General features: G+C 42.2%; 1 protein-coding gene across 4 annotated transcripts in view; it reads right to left on the bottom strand.

The window, feature by feature from the left end:
• Positions 1-1,504: 1,504 nt before the first annotated feature.
• JADE1 (jade family PHD finger 1) overlaps positions 1,505-13,307 on the bottom strand; it is a 59,105-nt gene continuing 47,302 nt past the window's right edge. For all 4 annotated transcript variants that reach the window (XM_049631173.1, XM_049631171.1, XM_049631172.1 and 1 more), the window contains 2 exons: positions 8,881-8,998; positions 1,505-5,343 (listed from right to left, as the gene is read on the bottom strand). In XM_049631173.1, coding sequence (XP_049487130.1) covers positions 4,433-5,343; positions 8,881-8,998 — 1,029 coding nt within the window. In that variant the 3' untranslated portion in view covers positions 1,505-4,432. The remainder of the gene's footprint in view (positions 5,344-8,880; positions 8,999-13,307) is intronic.

Below are 13,307 nucleotides of genomic sequence, written 5' to 3'. Positions count from 1 at the left end.
TGCAGAGACCTCGAACTCGGCAGCAAAGAGAATAGTTGAAGTCAAGGAAGTAGATGACAGGTTTGCTTTTTTCCTCTTTTTCAATGACCAGGCAATTGAAGCTCTTCTACCCCAGACTAGAACACATCACCTAATGCAGTTCTGAGCATTAAAAGGAAATCACACTGAAGACTTCAACCCTGAAGTTAACTGCAAAGTTTGCTGCAGATGGCTGATGTTTCAAAGGTAGAATCTGTTTTCTAAGTGATCTGGGTAAAAACGTAAGCACAAGTCCCTGGTGCCACATTTCCCATCATGTATCACAGAATTGCCAGTGATAGGCCCTTCCTTTGGCTCCTGGGGACTTAATTTCCCTGGGGAACTATTGTGGTTATTCAACTTTAAGACCTTGCAGGAAGAACCACAGTTATTTCTCTCTGGGGTCTTAGAGCAAGCAACATGGAAGTAAATAGTCACTAAGGAGGAACAAGAAGAAATAAACAAGCTTTTAGCCAAATGTATGAACAATTCACATTTTTAAAAATGGCCAAAATTTTACAGTAATTATAAATTAGGGACAGTGACACGACCCTGTCATGGCTCATAATCTAGAAGAGAATGCAGACTATAAACCCATACCAGCTTTGCTGTTCCCAGTATGAAGGAAAGTATATCTATATGCTGATTTCTGCATGTAGTGGTTAAATAAAGACTATTTCAGGCGGGGAGAACACCAAACCAGAAATGAGAACTAGGGTCTAGGCCCAGTTCTGCCCATACCTAATGCTGTATGTAATCTTGGACCTACCTTCTATGTAGGATGCAGAGGGTAGCTCTTCTTGGTCCTAGTGTTCCAGAATTCTGCAATCAAAAGAAAGCATTTAACGAAACTACTCTTTGAAAAATCATTCTTGAAGGACCTTAAAGTCTTCCTGTCATTCAGAAATAACTTTTTTTTTTTTTTTTTACCTCAGAAGGCTCACCAAGTAACATGTTGGAGAAATCAAAGCCTTGTTCTTACTATAGTCTACCATTTAGTAAATGCCTACTGCATGCTTTATGAGATGCTTTTTATGCACTTGCCTTAAATATCACAATAACCCCAGGAGAGGTAGTGGGATGTTATCCTTTTTTACAGAAGGGAAGATTGAGGCTTATGCAGGGTAGGTGACTTGGCAGAGGTCACGTGTCTAGCTCCAGTTCAGCCTGTAAGCCCAGGTCTCTCTGATCCTATAGTCTAAGTTGCTTCACCAACAGTTTATTTTCAGATCAAAAACTGTATTCTGAAAAGAACTCCAGGTGAGAAAGGCCAAAAATCAAACTATTATCATTTTTCATTGTCTCACCATCAGAGTTGAGCCAAACAGCAGCCCTGTGGACCTGTGCTCTTCCATAATCTTGTTGCCCGCTATGGTTCTTACTCCTAAACTGTGAGACAGGAAACGTACACCACCCATTCAGGACTGCTGTTTCATACACACCTTTAAATATTTAGCAAAATCAGATTTCAAAAGACACTTAAGAATGTATTGCAAAATGTACAGCATTTATTCACATACAGACAAAAAGGCACAAATTCTACTAAATAGTTCAACAAAAAAATACAGCTGTCCTCAACTAGTTTTATAAATACTTTCAAAAAGGGGGTAGAAATAAATACAGGATTGGGCCATGTAATATAAAATAGTCATCTCTACATATACTTTGTTTAATTTCTGATTTTTAACTCTTCATGCACCTTTTTTTTTCCAATTTTAGCTGAATGGACACCAAGCTAGGCACATAGTGAAAAATCCTCTGTACAAGGTTACAAATGTAATGACAAGTTCGTCCATTTCAAAATAATTAAGATTTGTACACAACACATAGAACCCTTCATTTCGATTTTGTGTTTATAACCTAACAAATGACATTCCAGGCAACTTTACAAAAGTTTAACTAGCCTACATTTTGACATAATACATTGATCATAATCAAAGATATTTCTTGGTCAGGATGTACAAGGAAAGATAAAGCTGAAAAGAAAAGAGCAAATGGTTCCACACTAATAGAGTGCAAGTGGGTGGGTGGGTGTGTGGGCTGCTGCTATGGCCGCCTCATACAGAGTTCCCAGCAGGACATGAACTAACTTACAAAGCTATCATTACACTGTCAGAGAAACCGTGCTCTATACCATTTGCATTTCAAAGCAGGAATAAAAAGTGTGGGCTTTTTATTTTTTGTGTTTTGTTTTTGTGTGGGTTTTTCTTTATTTTTTTGTTTTGTTTTGGTTTTTTTTTTGGTTCAGCATAACTTGGAACTTTGAAAGCTTTTCAACCTAAATGTGGGGAAAAAACAGGTAAGGCATTATTTTTGCACAAAACTAGCATTCCTAAATAGTGCAAATGAATCTGGTACCTCTTAAAATGGTGAGAGGTCATATACTTACTAAAATTTAGATTTTCTTTCTATGGCTTGACAAATTACCCCTCTATATATTCTACTCTCACCCAGAGCTGTTGCTGTGGTCAAAAGGTTAACTGAAAAGTGTCCACCTTCTTCCATATCCAGCAAAAAGGTTTCTGCTCATAAGCAAAAAAATCTGATTTTTAAATTACTAGTGAATGTACAGCTTGGATCCATTAGGAAACTCCTAATATCTGTAGCAACAGCTTATCTGGAGAGCAGTCTTTCAAAATGAGCCCTGTAGCTCAAAAATAGTCAATCTAAAAACCTGGGTCATTCTTTCCCCTCCCCTGAATTAGCTACTAAAATGTATCTGAAAAGTTAAGACTTGGTTTGAAAATGTCATACATACAATGGGGATGCATCAGATCTACTATTTGATCATCCGATAAAACTTGCATAGCAAGATGGAATTCAATAAGCCTTTTTTGCTGTTGACAATCACCTGGAAGACTTGAAAGGTAACTACAGAACTCAAAGCATCACTCATTAAGTATCAGAATGTCCCTGCCACATGGAAACAGATGTATAAATGAATCAGGAATCTGAATACTGATATTAACAAACTAAGGATAATTTAGGGGAAGTTGGGCTTGTTCCAAGTGCCCATAATTCTAAATCTCATTGCTATTTAAACTTTCTTTCTCTTAAGTTTGATTCACAACTACATTGAATTCCAAAGAAAATTAACAGGACCTTAACACTATCCACTGTCTTAATACATATGCACTGCAGTGAGTGCAAAAACAGAACATTGTACTCAAATTTAATGCTAAATTCATTATTGCTGATAACTTACTAGTTATTGCCATTTGCAATTAGAAAGTCCAAGTTACGAATTGGAGCTTAGAACTCTGACTCCAGGAAACCTATTACACTTCAATCTCTTTCCCGTATAACCTTGGTCAATGGTAAGAGGTTATCGCAACTTATTGCCTTTCTATTGTTTTTAAAATATAACTTATTTTTTTTTTCCTTTTTTTTTTTTTTTTTTTTTTTTTTTTTTTCTTTTCCTTTTCCTTAAGGAATCCGTTCAGGTTGGAAGCCCAGATTCCCCAACATACGCACTAGTGGTTGGCTCTGGGCAGTTATGTCACCAGAGTCTGGAAGTTCATCACTTAAACTTGAATAGCCATTAGTATTGTTGGAAGCCAGATGGCCAGGTATCGCCAAAGGCCAGGGAAATCCCAAGCTGGCCCAGAAGGCAGTGGTTAGGGAAGAGGAAGGTCAAAGGTACTGAAAACATGGAACCAGCTGCCCTTTCTCACAGATAGAACTTTCTAACGGCTTCACTCTCCACCAGTCCCATTTCCACAATGCATTCAAGTGCTTCAGGCAATAGGACCTAGCTACATTTACCCCAGCTCTCCAAGCTGCAGCAGCTCTACCCTGTCCCTTCAGATTTGCAAGTAACAACCTTTGTTAAAATTCTCTCTTTCCCATCCGCAATTATAATTTACACTTGAATTCCCTAGAGTTACTGAAGCTTCAGAGCTGCTGCCTAGAACTAGAATGCAACAAAAACAGCCTTGTGGGCCAAAGTATAAACAGGATTTCAAGTTCTACCACAGTCCTAGAAAGTAAGTTTTATGGGCTAATAAATGGTACGTGAGGGTTTCTCAAGAACTGCATCTGATTCCGCATATTCAGGTAACCAAGAGTTTGTGCTTTGGGAAGGATACAGAGGGCAGTAAGAACTCAGGAGGCTTCTGTGAGCCTTGCCCTCTTTAAAGACTTATTTCATTCATTCTTATTTTAGTGTTTAATTCAACCTCTAGTCTTAGCGGTGTCTTACAATCTACTCTTGTGTTTCCTCAACAAGTTGCAGATAACACACTTCTCACAACAATGATTTATAAATGACTCTGAAAAAAAAAATTCAATCTGACTTGCAAGTAAATGTGTTTGCGTAGCTCAGGAGTGATGGGTTTCTGCGTGTCCCCTGCGTCAGAGCTCCCGTCTAGCAACTCCGTGACAAGCCCGTGGTGCTCCCACACCATCTGTTTCATCAAGAGGCCAAGATGCTTCTCCTGATAATGTCTGTCCTCCTGTTGATGGTGCTGCTGGCGTGTATACATTTCTTCTCTGATGCCTCACTCTCTGAGTCACTCATCTCTACATCAGGGACATACCCGTCATTCTCATTGTCAGATTTTAATTTGTTTTTGGCCCTTTCCTTAGCTGGAACTCTGCCTAGGCCCAGATAGGGGTAGTCTGAGTGCTGGTGGCAGGCCCCCTCATGGGCCTCTCCCTGCTGCTGCCGTTCCCCCTTCTTTGGAATCCGGAATCCTCCCCAGTTCTTCACCGGGCTGGCAGGCGTTGTAGGCACTTTGACTGCAGTCTGGTTATAGTTTACTCTGATTAGGGAGCCGTTGCACTTGGGCACTATCTCCTTCCTTGTGCCGGGTGCTGACTGCCCCCCTCCAGGGGAGGTGGTAGCTCGTGTGCTGTCCAGATGCCTCTGGGACATGTCTGTGGACCTGAGAGGCTTGTGACTCTGTTTACAAGGTCTGTCCTTTAAGTCTCCCTTACTGAGATCACAATGGAAACGATGGTCTCTTCTGTCCCCGTGGTCGGGCACCACCACACCATTTTTCTGTTGTGCTGACAGGAGACGCGCTTCTGTAAAGGTCTTTTCAAAACTCAAAAAGCTCTCTGGGACCACCATCCCCTCCCTTCTACCACACAGGTCTGGCTGCTTCAGCAGGGCTTTGCCTCCACTCCCAGTGCTGTTCTGCAATGATTCTCGCTTATGGGGCTTTTTCAGCGAATGAACCAAGGAAGTACCCATTTGCTTCCTGAAGAACGCAGAATGCCACTTCAAGTCCTCTATCTTGGGAGCATCAGGGCCCACAGAAGGACTGTTGAACAAAAGCATGTTTTCCAGTGAGGACGAGGAGCAGGAAGATGAAGGCACACCTATGAACATATAACCACAGAGAAAGAAAAATTACAGAGGCAGATCCAGAACAATTAAATTCTAGACCCGTGGCATGGCCCTGTTAATGCAAACTTCCCACCCAACACTACAATATACAACCACCCCATTTATAAAATTTTGGTTTTTCATATAAAGATATTACCTGCCTTGAGAATCTGCATACTCCATTCAATATGCTCTTATTTTATAAAATAGCTGAAGCTCACAAACTTTTTAATGAAACATCTAAGAAAAATATTTTCTGGGCACCTGGGGGCTCAGTTGGTTGAGCATCGACTTTGGCTCAGGTCATGATCTCACAGTTCATGAGTTGAAGCCCCGCATTGGGCTCTGTGCTGACAGCTCGGAGCCTGCTTCAGATTCTGTGTCTCCCTCTTTCTCTGCCCTCCCCCACTCGTTCGTGTTGTCTCTCTCTCGAAAATAAAACATTAAAAAAATTTTTTTCCTTCAAAGTAACTGATCTTTCATAGAGGAATCCATGCCAAATCCATCTGGTGGTCAAGCACTGCCCCTACCCCTGCACCTGGCTAGTCACCTGCCTTGCCTCCCTACAAGACAGCACCACAAGGGGAGGCAGCAGGTCTCCACAGTTTCCTTCTCCAAAGTAAATATACCCTCACAGGGCCATAGTGAGGATACATACATGTAAGTACATGAAATGAGAATGGAATGTTTAAAATCATTCTTGACACATAGTAAATGTCTTTTAAAAAGGTTTACTATTATATGCAAAGCCCATTTGTGGAATTAAACTGAATTGTCATCCAATGTGAGGATAGGTTAAAATGGTGTTTTTCATTTCTGATGTAAATCGCAGTAACTAAATTTCACAGTGCAACCCAGTAAAGTTTACATTTCATGAAATCATATTAGCCTTCACCATGTGATGTGGCACTCTGACATTTTCTATTCTATGTCACTTGCTTTTAATGCTGGTGGTGACCCACTGAATTCATCTCACAACCAACTTACGACTTAGAACCCTTAGTGTGAAAAACACTGAATTTGTTAACACACTGGAGTTCATGGACCACATTTCTGCAGGAGCCTCCAGGACATCTATAAAGAGCCGATTTCATGTTTTGTCTCCCATAAAGGATAAACCACCAGGAAAACAAGGCTCTGCCAGACAGGAGCCTACATGCGGCCTCACTGCTCAGCAGACAAGGACCCTGCATGTAAACAACAGAGATGGCAACTCTAAACATGAACCTGCTATGGACAGTCACAGGGGAAGGGGTTTTACAATCTGCTGGGCTAGAGATGTGTGCTTTCTCAAGAATTAACTGTTAGGGCCACCCTTCACACCACATTTCTTTTCCTCAGTCTCCTACTGTGGGAAAACCAAGGTAAGAGGGACTGACATTTTCTAAATTCTGATTTCCATCTACTGGGGATCCAGGTCTCTGAAAAGTCTCTGACTCATGACCTCCCATGAGCACGGTCTCCACTGAGGACACTCTCATCCAACAGAACGGCCCTGCTCATTCTCAGATTCACACACCAGAGTCTAAACCGCAGACCGTGACTGACACTTAGAAGTCATGGCTGTCCTCCACCTGAAACCATCTATCTTAGAAGACATGAGATCCACTTGGGGCATGAGTAAGAACACAACTGAAAATCTAAAAACTGGAAAAGAAAAAAAACAGGCATCCTGAAGGTTTCCCCTTCATTCCCTGTGGCATCCTGCAGTTAGATTAATGTTGCTTTCAACCCATCAGACTCAGTATGGTTCATATCTCAGAGGGATGGGAGGGTTTGTTTACCTTCTCTGGAACAACAGTAGGTTCTCATTACAGCCCTGTTACACAAAATACTTCCTAACCTGGGTAAGAATCTCAATCACCTACCCAAGTAAAAACCTCAGCCATGAAATGCAAAAAGCTGCCTGCAGTATCCATGAAAAATGACCCTTAAGTGAAATCAGATGAAAATGCGCTTTACAGCTTATTTTTATAGGCAATCACTCATTACATAATACCTCAACAAGACTCACAGAAAGCCCTCCAATGGCAAAACTCCACAGGTACAACCCGCACTAACGGCCCTGTGCAATGGCAGCTCTGACAGCTTGGCCTCTGCTGGCTGGACACTGGCCGATCGGCACCAGACAGCCTTCCATGTGGGCTGTTTGTGTGAGGACGCAAAGGCAAGGGATAAAACAGGTCCCATTTATTTGCATTCAAGTAGGAATAACGAACAAAAGAAGTTCACTTGAAAGAATCTGAATCACTTATGAACCCTACTTAGAAAAACTTACTTCAACTCATTTTAAATCACTATAAACTCTAGTTAATGATACATCTGAAAACTATTCTCAGGAAGAAAACAGGTTAACATTAGTAAGTTAATGCCATTAGTATTAACTATGTAACACCTCAAGAATATCATTCAAAACTCCCTAAGCTTTTTTTCTCTTTGTTCAGCTGACCCAATTTACCTCTAGTTCCATACATCTGGTTACTTTTAGGTAAACCAGAATTCGGATTTCCATATAATAGGATAGAACAATGTCTTTGTTGTTTCTACATGTCAGTCATCTACAGAGACTAAAAGCCACAGAAACAGGAAAAGCCAGCGTCTGTGCCTGCATGAAGTGCTCCCACATGAAGGGAGCACTGTGAACACTGATGCTCTGGCCCAAGGGCAGAGCAGGGCCACAGAGCTCACCGAAGACCCGCCAGACCCACCCCACACACCTCCTTCTCTGAAACCCTTACGAGGCCAGCTGTGCAGGGCTCACGTTCACAGAGTGTTAGCGCTCAAAGACGAATTTGAGGTCATGGTTCTGAACCAAGCCCCTTTTACAGATCAAGAGTCCCAGGCAGGTTCAGCGACTTGGCCAACTTTGCACTCCACCTCCAAGTCACTGAAGTGCTCTCCAGAATTGAGCAAGTTCCCCTTTCACTTGACCTAGCCCAGAAAAATTAAGTAAACACTTGATGCTGAATCTCAAAAATATTCAAAATTCCACCTACACCAAAAAGTACACTGTGAACGTTATCTAAACATGGATATGTATCTTAAGAACACTATCTTAAGATACCTTATTTATGATATGTTACAGGTAGATCCGAAGGCTAGATAATCCATAAATCTTTACAGGTGTCCCTATGACACTTTATACATTTATCAAGTGCTTTGCAATATAACGTAGAAGTTGCTGTTTTGCTTGCATGTCACAATAGCTCCCAGAAGGAAGCTCGAGATACCTTCCTCATATTACACAGGAGGAAATGGGGGAGCCTCTGAAAACTTAGGCTTACTTGTATTTGGCCTATAAGGAGAGAATTTAGGATTCGACCTCTAATTGAGGTCAAATTCATAGCCCTTTTCCCTATTACCATGATGCTTCAAATGCCAAAAGATTTTCTTTGAATATCAAAGTCTGTGCTATTCAGATTCTCCTATAGCATAAATAAAAGAAAATTAAACATTTTTTTACCTTAACAGAACGTTAAGGTTTACAAACCCCTGCACTATTGTTTGACCTACAAGAGCTTAATGCATACCTGAAACTCTTTCTTGCTCCAAGAGCTTAGTGTAAAGATTGAATATCTGTTCCTGGACTTTGCACACAGATCGCTTAATCTTTTCCCTGCGGGTCACCATGTAAGTGAGGTTCCGAACCTAGAACGTAGAGAATAAAGATTCTAAGTAAGTAATACATTATAACGGTACTTTGGTGTTGGTTTTTTTTTTTCCTAAACATGAGAAATTTGTCCCACTAGGGTCTTGTGTGACATCTGAAATCAAGATGTACTTCAAACACTTTATCCAATCTCTAATCTCCTTTGGGGCTGCTAACTAGGATTCCACATATACCCCTCAATGTAGGGGGCAGCACAAAAAAGCCTAGGAACTCAAAAGCCCTGCCTGCCCCCACCACCCCCAGCCTGAGGCTCATCCTCAGGGGAAGACTGCCGGGGTCCCGGTCCAGACTTGCTACCTCTTGCCAAGGAGCTCTGCTTACCACCCCTCAGTATCCTCTTTCCACCAATTCTATTATCTAAGGCTTTAGAGCAGTTCAGAAGCCACTTTGTCAAGCATTTTCTGAAGATGGAATTAGGTAAGCACAGAGTCAAGGGCCATCACAGGAGGAAACTCCCTCCCCCCTCAAAAAAAAAATTAACCCTGCGCAGAGCCCACTAGAAGACCAAACGGTCACCAGGAAGCCAAGTAAACCTGTCAACTGGATAGTTGAAAGGTGAGTTCACAGGTAGCTAATGTGTTCCTAGAGTGTGAAGCTAGGTAATGTCCTCACTTTGCCATTGACATGCCATCAACATCTCAAGGCCAGCTCGTATCACCACTTGAAGAACTGACACTGCCCTTGTCCAGAATCACCTGTAAGTAACTGAAAGGACCCAAGTGCTAAGAGCTCCACTTTGTATCCCATGGCAGGCACTGGGATCACGTGCATATGCTAACAAATATGAACTAGCCGACACCCAAATCTGTTCCCCATTTTTAAAGCCACCTGTGATCAGGTGATACGAAAACAAAATAGTAAACCCCCTTAAATCCTTCAGTCCTCAAACCTACTGGGAAACCTGACTGGATTATTGCACCTGAAAACACAAATGTCAAATTTAACACAGCAGGGATACAATTAAACTTTTTCAGGAAGATGAAGACAAGATGCCCTAAATAGCTCAGTGGCAGGAATGAAGGGACGCTGCATCCCCATCACGTCTTCTGTCCAAGGCAGGACTACACTCCCCTAAAAACTCACGTCTTCCAGAGGCTTGGGCAATCCCTTCCCTGACAACCTTCCTTGAAATGGGCAAGTTTGAGTCACCAACCTTTTCTTCTGTTAGAATGGCAACAAGCCACACACACGACTGCACTCTGGCTTCTGTGCACAGACCTCCCCTAGGGTTTCCAGTCCTTTTAGACCCTAACAATTCCAGCTGTTCTGTCCTGAGTTGTACTTAATCAAGGCAGTCTTGTTTGCAAGAGGACAGAAGGCATAAAGAGGAACAGGTTGGCTGGCTTTCACACTGCATCATGGTGCAACTTACTGGCCTAACACCAGGTCACCAAGTAAGGCTTCTGCTGACCCTAACCAATTCACGGACTATTTAGGATGTTCCTAATATCTCTCTTCTTGATGTGTAGACAGACGTGTGTGTATGTGTGTGTGTGTTCTTAGAATTAAAGAACTGAAAAGAAAATCACTCTCCCTGTCTCAGAGTAAATATTATTTTGGTGTAATTTACCTTAGCTAAAGCCCGTTCTGACAGCCTCAGAACCCCAGGCCAGGAAGTAGGTGTCTTATAAAAATCATGACCAGTTTGGGGATACAAGTGGCTAATAGGCTATTGTCTTTGATAAATACTGTTTCACCCAAGGTGGATATTAAGAGTGGAAGCTCAAAAAGAAGAAGGGGCAAGACTTAGATCTGTAGCACAGATTCAGAACTTTTGGAGAACAGTTTTTACATCAAGACAAGGCATCCAACTTCTGGAAATAGGAAATGGAAACAAATTCTGACATCCTAGGAGCAGATAAGAATCCTCTTCTTTTCAAGTCAGAGGTACAGCCAAGATAACTTCCATTTCCCTTACTCAAAATTATGCATGAAAACAGTATCCAAACTTCACATATTATTTAAATTCAATTTTGGTAGCTTCAACCACTACCCCCAGGAAAGGCTTCCACCCTGGCTAAGTGGGCAAATTCTACTTCTTTCCCCCATGATCTCTGATGAGAAACCTCTTCCTATAACCCCAAAAAACTAAGGCCAGGGTGGATTTTCAATGGAACAAATCAGCCCATGAATAACCCAGGCCTAGCTGACCACATTTAGAACAGTGAGCGCCCTGAACTTTTTCCCTCCCTTATGCACAGAACACTCCTCACACAGCTTCCATCAGCAGTCCCTGTAGTAGAGCTGGACCGAGGCTCTATCCTCAAAACATACCCTGCACGTGGCCCTTCCTATGCACTACTCAACTAAGTGTCTTCCCCTGCTGACCAAAAAAAAGCCAGTTCATGGGTGCACTCTCCCTCACACCATGTTAAACCAGAGTCCGGCTTTCCCCAAAAGCGGTGGTTCTCAAACAGAAACATGTGAGGACCCTAAAACACAGAATGCTGGCCCCTACCCCATTTCTGGAGTCAGAGGTGGGATCCAAAACTTGGCACTTCTGTGAGGTGTCCAGGGAAGGTTGCTGCTGGCTGGGGCCCACACTCGGAAAACCACTGCCCTCGGGAATCCAAGAATGGTTTCAAGGGGTTTTCTTCAATGCCAAAACACTCCTTGCAACACTAAAGCTTAACATGCCTTTCATCCAGGGATAACTAGAACCTCTACCAGATTTTCAAAGGTGATCATTCCACTGTGTTCAGTAGGATAGCCTCCCAGGGGCTGGCCCTTTCCGATGACCCAGCCACAAGTGCACAGGCAGTACGTCTTTATCTGAGCACGTACTCATTTACAGATGTTTACTGCATCTTTTAAAAGATGTCTAGGGGAAAGGAACCCCACCAGAGTGAGTGGCAGCCTCAGGAACTTGACATAGCCACAGACTACACATCAGCAATGGTGTCTTCTTAAAGATGTTGGTTCTCAAACCCTCCTAAAATCCACTCCTGCCACCTTTCTGATCCAGAATTGTACCCAGGTGTGCAATGCCCCAAGGTGTGTATTTGCAAAAAAGAGCTATTACCATTATCATTTATCAGTGGTTTACATTTCTAACGAAGTCTACTTATTTGTCAGTTTGGTATTGACCACAGCCTTGATCACAAACTCGTGTATTCTTGGATTCTGCATACCTGCTGTGAACTACTGTGTGAATTAGAAATCCAACTTAATTGAAACACAAAGTAATTTGTTATTTGTTCTGGTTACCCTTGCCCTGATAAGCCTTTGGCCTGACATATACTTGTTGTCTATAATTACAAAGAACTGTGCAGCTCTCAGGAGCACAGCAAATATTTCAATTTTTAAAACCTGGAAAACATATTTTTCATTATAATAAGCCCATTTAAAACTGACACTAAATTCCCTAAGATCTCTTAAGCTTTTAATAAAGTAAATGTAAGTAATGCCACACACACACAAAAAAATCCTGATTTATTCCCTGTTTCTCATACATCATTGGTATCATTCTACTTAAAACCAACAGTGATGACTTCAAAAAAAAAATGTTTAGAATTTAATTATAAGTGCATGTTAATCTGAGTAACTTAAGTACAGAAAAGAGTTAGTACACCACAAGCATTTTCTACACTTTTATTTTGTGGTGATTGTGAGACAAACACAGTCCAAACATTTAGACTTCTCGTCCTCCCTCCTGAGGACTATCTGACTCCATAGCTCATGCACCCCAAGTACAGCAGTTGTCAGGCTGGAATAATATAATGGCTTCCCACCAGGATTCCAGTTTATCCTCCTGAATCCCTTTCTCAGCTCTTAACAAAAACGCCACACACACAATGTGGTCGAGGCGAGGTCTTCTTTACACTCACCACCAGGGGGGGCACGGCAGCACAAAAGCCTCACAAACCCTCCGGGGCTTCACGCCTGCCTCTCCTGCTCGGCCTCTGCCTGAATCTGGAATCCTAACTTGGTCCTGGAAGGGGTGTTACACAGCTAGTCCTTGGGCACTCAAGTCTCGTACTAGAAGGATCTCTAATGAACACTTAATACTTTCGCTCCTCTGCCGTCTAGAACGGGGCCATGCAGGTCTCTGTGAGATCTGCATCTTTGGCTTAATACTGCTCCTTTTTTTCCCCTATTCCTTGCCTACACTCTCATATTTCAAATCATCTACGTGTCAGATCCTCTCCCAGGCAGATGAATCACACCCTGCTAATAAGTGAGGTGCTTGGGGGAGATGCGTTAACCATTTCAGGCCACTTGGGTGCCTTTCAGTGCAGGATGCTTCAGGCCAGAGAGCCTCAGTCCCATCTCCTCTGCACTAATGAA

The sequence above is a fragment of the Panthera uncia genome, chromosome B1 (assembly GCF_023721935.1).
Source record: "Panthera uncia isolate 11264 chromosome B1, Puncia_PCG_1.0, whole genome shotgun sequence".
Lineage (NCBI taxonomy): Eukaryota > Metazoa > Chordata > Mammalia > Carnivora > Felidae > Panthera > Panthera uncia.
The sequence above is the reverse complement of the archived record's forward strand: the minus strand, read 5'-3'. Positions and strand labels throughout refer to the sequence as shown.